Source organism: Muntiacus reevesi, chromosome 8, assembly GCF_963930625.1.
Source record: "Muntiacus reevesi chromosome 8, mMunRee1.1, whole genome shotgun sequence".
Classification (NCBI taxonomy): domain Eukaryota; kingdom Metazoa; phylum Chordata; class Mammalia; order Artiodactyla; family Cervidae; genus Muntiacus; species Muntiacus reevesi.
This window is the reverse complement of record NC_089256.1, coordinates 10,209,735-10,217,584: the sequence shown is the minus strand read 5'-3', so window position 1 is coordinate 10,217,584 and position 7,850 is coordinate 10,209,735. Positions and strand designations below refer to the sequence as shown.

The 7,850-nt window shown below is 46.0% G+C and overlaps 1 protein-coding gene across 1 annotated transcript; it reads right to left on the bottom strand.

Annotated features, from left to right (window-relative positions):
- Nucleotides 1-5,936: 5,936 nt before the first annotated feature.
- On the bottom strand, nt 5,937-6,725 carry LOC136173563 (proline-rich protein 23B-like). The gene has a single exon (XM_065943250.1). It carries the CDS (start codon nt 6,723-6,725, stop codon nt 5,937-5,939), a length of 789 nt encoding a protein of 262 aa, XP_065799322.1.
- Between the last annotated feature and the right edge of the window lie 1,125 nt (nt 6,726-7,850).

The following is a 7,850-nucleotide window of genomic DNA, read 5'->3' as shown; positions in this document are numbered from 1 at the left end:
GCACGGACGCAGCCCGGGCGCTTCCTCTCCTGCCGGTCACAGCCCCTGCCGCCGCCGGAGCTCCGGACCCGACAGCACAGGGCGGTAGCGAAGTAGGCAAAGCGGCGACCGCACTCGAGCAGACGGGGGTGTACATAGGGGGCGCCGGGGGGCTCGGGAAGGCAGCTCTGTGCTTGACCTTCCTCACCGGTGGCCAACGGCGCTCCCTGGGAACAGCATCCCGCCTCGGCCCGCTGCGCCCCGGCCTGCGCCCGCGGCTTCCCCCCCCCCCACCCCCGGCAGCGGCCGGGCTTCCTGCGGCCACACGGCCACAACCCGCCCCCCTGTATCTGAACTTTAATAGGTTCTGCCCCAATTATTTTTCATATGTCAGTGAAATTTCTAGCTAGATTTGCAGGCTCAAGTGTGGTGTTCAGATCTTTATCAGGGCTATGTGTCATGTAGTGAGAAAAGAAAAGATATATTCAGAACAAATACAATTGGTTATGAATAGAGGGTCTTCTGAAATTTCAAGAAATAGTCCCTTTGGTGTGCTTTTAATGTAATAATTTTTTGAGTAATGAAAGTTTTACCTTCTTAAATTTGCAAGAGTGTTACCACAGAGCAGGAAGGAAAGGTTACATATACAGGCTGGGAGATAGGGAAGTCTGTGATTTATTTAAAATACCAACCACCTGTGTTGTACATTTATGTCAAGCAAGTGGCTGAGCAAAGGTAGCAGGGTTTAATGTAGAAAGAGTAGCAGTTGTATTGATTTTTGTTGGAAATGGTTCAGGTATTCTTTTTAGGAGACTCTACCCAGCTTTTCAAGCTTGTTATCAAATCCTTAAATTTACTGTGGTAAGAGAGATCCTTAACATCCTTTCCTGGATCAATTCAGTCTTCTCTGCAACCCAGAAATGAGCACTGGCAGCTCTGACCAATACATGCATAAGTGATATGTGTCAGATAATCCTGGGGCTTATGTATCCAAAAGAATGGTAAATTCTTCCTTGAGTGTTTGTTGGTTTTGTCATAATTTAGAGGAACTCCTAAGAGAGAGGAATTCCCTGGTGGCTCAGATGGTAAAGTGTCTGCCCTCAACGCGGGAGACCCAGGTTCGATCCTTGGGTCCGGAAGGTCCCCTGGAGAAGGAAGTGGCAACTCACTCTAGTACTCTTGCCTAGAAAATTCCATAGATGGAGGAGCCTGTTGGGCTACAGTCCATGGGGTCGCAAAGAGTCAGACACGACTGAGCGACTTGCCTTTCACTTTTACAAATAGCTCCTAATTAAGCTCAGGTTCAAGGTTTAAACTCTGAAGTTGTCTGAATACCTGGTGCATGGATCTTAAGAGGCAGATCGCATTTTGGGGACCTGGACAAGGGGAATTGGAAAGAAGAGTCAGTGGAAGTTCAGAAAGAGAGAGAATGGCAGGAGAAGAGGTAGACTGATATCTAGGAAAGGCAACTAGAGAACTTAATAGAGAAGTAAGTTTAGTTTTTTTTTTTTTTTAATTGGTCATTAGCTTTGGCTAGAGAATGTTTTAATGAAGCAACTTTTGATTCAGAGTTTTGTGTGGAAACCTCCTTATACCAAATCAAAATATGCTGCCCATTGAGAGCGCCGAATCCTAACCACTAGACCACCAGGGATATGCTGCCCATTGAAACTGAGAAATCTTCCATCTTATTGAAGGAGCCTCTCGAACAAATTTGTTCATGTCAGGTCATCTTTAGTGAAGTTATGTCACTTAGAGATAGGCACAGGAATGAAGAATTGAATGAGATGACGTGGAAGAAGCACACATCTTTCCTGGAAGAGTAGAAGTTGTACACTTCAACTACCCCGTAAGAGTTGGTAATGGTGGGTAAATGTGGTGTTTGTGCACCTTGTGACTTTAGTCCCAACGTGACTTCTCTGAAGACTCTACCACCTGACACCAAAGAGAAAATTTCTTTTTGGATTAAAGCCAAACATTCAAGGCAAAAGAAAATGAGAAGACCCTCATCTGGTTTTATTAAAGACTCACTGCCAAGTATGTGCAAATGGATGCCAGTCTGAGGAGAACTTCAAACTCACAAGACTGTGAGGTCAACTTGAACAGCAGGCTTATAGGACACAGTTTTGTGTTCTGCCCAGTGATCCCCTTTCTTGTGATAAACAGGATTTTTATTCAGCATAGCAGAAAATGGAATCACAAAAGAGAACTAAAGGGCATTAAAATGAATGTCTGGATGTCACCAATGATGGCAAATAAACAGAACCAGTAACAAAACCTGGTACCAAACTGAGAATAAATAGCTAAGGAACTCAATGCAATGAGAAACTTCAGACATGGCATGGACTTTACACATTGGTATGGACACTATAAGCTAACAGTAGCTGACAGCACAAGGTGTTCTGTGAGTACCACACTTAGTCCAAGGCTGAGATTTATGGCCATGGGGAATGGAGACTGCCTCACTGGGACCCCCAGGCAAACTGAATATGAACTAAGGCTGCTCAAAGTAGGACAAGTAGGGGCTACTTATTCAGAGTTTGATATATAGCAAGAGAGTCAGCCTTGTCACTTGCATTTGAGAGCTGATAGGCAGGTAAGGGAGTGAGAAAGGTTTATAGTGCAAAAAGGAGGGGCTTCTGTTGTGTTTGAATAGAGGTTGTTGGCACGGGAAAGCAAGAAGCAGGCTAACTAGAGGCAGGGAATCCTATTGATTTAATTTGTGGATTTTGCATTTTAAGCATAATATATTTGACTTTCTTAAAATGGTCCTGAGTTGGAGAGAAAAAAGAAAGTGTTAGTTGTTCAGTTGTGTCTGACTCTTTGCAACTCCATGGACTGTAGCCTGCTGGGCTCCTCTGCTCATAGAAATCTCCAGGCAAGAATACTGGAGTGGGTAGCCATTCCCTCCTCCAGGAAAATCTTCCTGACACAGGAATTGAACCTGCTTCTCCTGTATTGTCAGGGGGATTCTTTATCATTTGAACTACCAGAAAGAGGGGTGAAAATTAGGGAAGCTGGCAGTTGTTGACCAAATCCTGATCACTGGGGCCAGTTACCACAGGGCTTATGGTTTTGTTTCTGGGCTGCTTGCTACAAAATTTGTGGGTCAGAATTTTGTTGTCATAAGTGGTCTGGCCACTGTTAGTTTGTATATTCAGTCACTCAGATCTAAGGCTACCAAGGAGTCTAGCTTCTTAATGGCATCTCCTGCCATCACTGGCCAACCCTGGTCCACTGAACTCATGATGCTGGTGCCTTCCCAGTGCATTACTTTTGGTTAGTTACACAGTGTCCCTGTAGGCCCTTCCACACCCCCACTAGCTGATGTATTATTCTACTTTAGGTATTATATCAGTGTACCATACCCATTGCTTTGAGCCTTTTGATCTTCTATTGTATCGTATTATGCTTAACTTTAGTTACTGTCTGGTGGCAAAGGGAGGGGATGGGGGTTAATGGCGTTTGTGCACGTTGTCTTGCCAGGCAGAGGCTTCTGCATCATCTTAGAGCAAGGTGGATATGCAAGTTTTCATAGAGAGTGGTAGGCCACTTCTGTAGGCCAAAGATTAAAAGAGATCTGGGAATTCAAGTTATTAATATATAACTACTTAGTTGTCTCCATCTAATGTTTCAGGGCTCAATCATTCTGTCATCTCTCCATTTTAGATGAATTAATAAAGGAGATGTGAGAATGTCACTCAGCCACAAACAGAAGGAAGTTCTGCCATTTGCAACAATGTGGATGGACCTAGAGAGCATTGTGCTTAATAAAATAAATCAGATAGAGAAAGACATATACTCTGTTATCACTTATATGTAGAATCTAAAAATATAAAACTAAAACTATTAAATATATATAATAAAACAGAAACAGACTCACAGATATAAAGAACAAACCACTGGTTTAACAGTGGGGAGAGGGTAAAGACAGGGTATGAGATTGAGAGAAACGAAGTGGGGCTTCCCTGATGGTCCAGTGCTTAAGAATCCACCTTGCAATGCAGGAGACACTGGTTCAATCCCTGGTCGGGGAAGATCCCATATACTGTGGAACAACCAAGCTCATGCACCACAACTACTGAAGCCCATGTGCCTAAAGCCCATTCTTTGCAACAAGAGAAGCCATTACAATAAGAAGTCCAAGCATCACAACTAGAGAAAAGTCTTCTCACAGCAACAAGGCCAGTGCAGCCAAAGAGAGAGAGAGAAAGAGTGAAGCAAACTACTATGTATAAAATAGATAAGCAGCCAGGACATATTATACAGCACAAGGATATATGGTCATTATTTTGTAAGAACTTCACATGAAATATAATCCATAAAAATACTGAATTATTTTGTTATATATATGAAGCTAATATTGTAAATCAACTATACTTCCTTAAAAAAAGAAGAATGGCCATATTTACCATACCATTCAATCTGTATTTGAAGTAATAGCCAATAAAAAAAATTAAGGAAAAATAAGATGTAAGAAGCTTGTCAAAAAATAAAAAAAGAGACAGTACTATCATTATTTGGAGATACTATCACCCATAAAGACAGATACAGAGATATGTCTATATAAGATAGATATAGATTTGATATATCTATAAAGATAAGCCCTCTGGTGACTTAGATGGTAAAGAATCTGCCTACAATGCAGGAAACCCAAGTTTGATCCCTGGGTTTGGAAGATCCTCTGGAGGAGGGCATAGCAACCCACTCCAGTATTCTTGCCTGGAGAATTCCATGGACAGAGGAGCCTGCCAGGCTACAGTCCATTGGGGTTGCAAAGAGTTGGACACGACTGAATGATTAACACTTTCTTTCTTGGGCTTCCAGAGTGGTGCTAGTGGTAAAGAACCCTCCTGTCAATGCAGGAGACATAAAGAGATGTTAAGTTCGATCCCTAGGTTGGGAAGAGCCCCTGGAGGAGGGCACGGCAATCCACTCCAGTATTCTTGCCTGGAGAATCCCAAGGACAGAGGAGCCTTGAGGGCTACAGTCCATAGGGTCGCAAAGAATTGGACACGACTGAAGCGACTTAGCACAAAAAATATCTATAAGTATAGATATATCTTTATTATTATCTGATAAAGATATTATCTTTATCAGTCAAGCATAAGAATTTACAGATAAGTGATTGCAGAAATTAAATAATTTTTCTGGATACCAGACCAACATAAGAGCAAATTTTTTCTATATGCCAGTAGCAATATACAAACAGTTTTGGGATCTTACAAATACAAAAAACAGAATCTTTAGAATTAGAAACTTTTCCATGACAACAGAATTGTATTAAAAGTATGTAAGAAAAATGAAAAACAGTTGTTTCTTTTTGGAAACTACCCTTACAAAGATAGCAATAGATTTAAACCACTTGCCAACCTAGTCATTCAAAAAGAAGGGTCATACTCATTGTTCCCCATTCCGTGTTTTGTATCCAACAAACATTTGTGCACATACAACTATTGGCTAGATCACCCAAAGGGGCTAGAGTCATCATCTAGAAAAGTTGGAACACCAGGGCCAAAAACGTCATTGAACAAAAGACATCTACTAATTACTCTACTGGGGGGAAAACAAGGAGGAGGGGCAGTCCTAGGGTACCTGGGAAAGGATGGCATTTTAAAGAAAAGTGCTGGCACTTGACTTTGAAGAGAAATGGGGGTTGGTTGGGGGGGGGAGGGCGTAGAGCTACTTAGGGGTGACCTCCCTAGAGAAAAACCTAAGTAGCTGTCTTAAAGCACCTGTGTTTCAAGAAGCTTTTCTTTGCCCAAGTGAGATTCCTTCCCAGGGATCCAGCCAGCTACTTGTAAATTTTGCAACTGCTGCAAAATTCTGCAACACAGCGTCCATCCAAAACACATCAAGGCCTTGTGATCCTGGCTGGGTGGGCAACATACACACAGCAGTCAACAGAACACTCCATCCTGGTCCCCAGCCGGAGGCCAAGAATTGTGAGAGGAAGTTCATTCTTGAAACAGGCGTCTCTGGGCCTTTCGAGCAGGAACAGGAGGGTGTTGTGGGCGCTCGTGAGAACCTGGACAAGGAGAGGGAGGTAGAGGCTGGAGTGGTGAGTCGGGGAAGAACTCCGGAACGTGCAAGTCCAGGTTGTCTTGGTGGTGAGGAGAGCCTCTCTCTGGAGTTGGGTTGGGTGCCTGAGGCCAGGGCTCTGAGGCTAGGCCCAAGAGGTCTGGGTCGGATGCCCTCTTAGGGGAAAGGAGGAGCCCAGCAACTGAGCTGGTGGCTGCATTCATCCCAGCCGGCGGGAACACATCTTCTGCGTCCTCCTCATAGACCTCTTCTTGGCCAGCGATCTCTGGGACAGGTCCATAGAATCCCTGCTCGAGGGCGATGCATTCCCCAGGAGCGGTCAGAAAAGAGCCCTGTTCCAGAACAAAGGCTGAGTGACTCTCCCCGTCTAGGAATTCGATGCTAGAGCCCAGGAGGGCTCCGGGGATCAGCACGAGGGTGTGATCCCCGAGAGAAACTTGCAGCACGGATGTGGGCTCGGGCTCCAGCACCAGCTCGACCTCGTCCAGGGTCAGATGCAGGGCATAGCCGTCGGCCAAAACCACCAGGGAGGTGAGCGCTCCCATGTCGGGGGTCCCCATCACATTGTCCAGTCTGGGCTCTACCTCGAACTCGTGGTCCGTGGGCTCCTCCGTTCGACGGCGCTTGGCAGGGTCGGGTCCTTCGGCCTGCTGTTCCCACTGGTCTGCAGAGGAAGCGCTGGGGCTGCGGGGCCGGCTGCCCATCATCTCAATGTCGCCGCGGACCTAGGGAGAAGAAGGGCTCTGTCCTACAGGTAATGACAATCTGCGTAACAGGCGAGGCCGACGAGAGGCGGTGAGGCACAGGACCGCGGGACGAGGAACGAGTCTTCGGAACTGTGGGATTGCCTCTGGGGAGTCACTTAGTCCTGGCGTCTAGGGGAGCCGCTGGATTTGGCCTTGCGTGTTTGGGCCTTCCCCACCTCACACGGACGGGTTTGCACCGGAGTGGGCCAAGGATGTCGTGAGTGACGCCGGCGGAACTTGAGTCGGAACGCAGCCTCGCGCTAAGCCCTGCCCCTTCCTAGGCTCCGCCCACAGAAATGGAGGCGTCTCTGTTGCGCAAGAGCTGTAGCTGTGGTGGGTAGTTCGAGGTAGACAAATACTTTTATAGGCCTGAAGGGGGCGGAGCAATCATGCCGCTCCACGACTAGGCTTCCTGGGTCAAGACTTTCCTCGTGTTGACCTCAGAAGCGGAAAGCCTTAAGCGGAAAACCGATTAAATTTCAAGTCCCACCAGAGCAACGCTGCACCAGGCCTCTGAGATGTAGTTCCCCATCCCCTGAGACCTCGCTCAGTGACCTTTTATTTTCTTTTGGTCCAATAGTGAGGTGAGGTTTTGGAAAGTAAAAAGTGAAAGTCACTCAGTCGTGTCCGACTTTTTGCAACCCCATGGACTATACAGTTCACGGAATTCTCTAGGGCAGAATACTGGAGTGGGTAGCCTTTCTCTTCTTCAGGGGATCTTCCCAACTCAGGGATCAAACCCAGGTTTCCCGCATAGCAGACGGATTCTTTACCAGCTGAGCCTGGAGGGAAGCAGGTTTTGGATGACATCCTTAAACCTCTGTTTGCCTGTGTTGTCAATGACTGCCAGTTCCTTGCAGCGGTATTGAAAGGGAAAGCGATGTTAGAATTGAGTATCTTAATAGCAACTCCGGCAGGATCAGCTTATATATCTATCACGACATATAGCTAGCATGACGATGGTTATCTACATTTCCATTAACTGAACCAAGAGTTTGTGTGCATGCTAAGTCGCTTCAGTCGTGTCCGACTCTTTGAGACCCTGTGGACTAGCCCGCCAGGCTCCGCTGTCCATGGGATTCT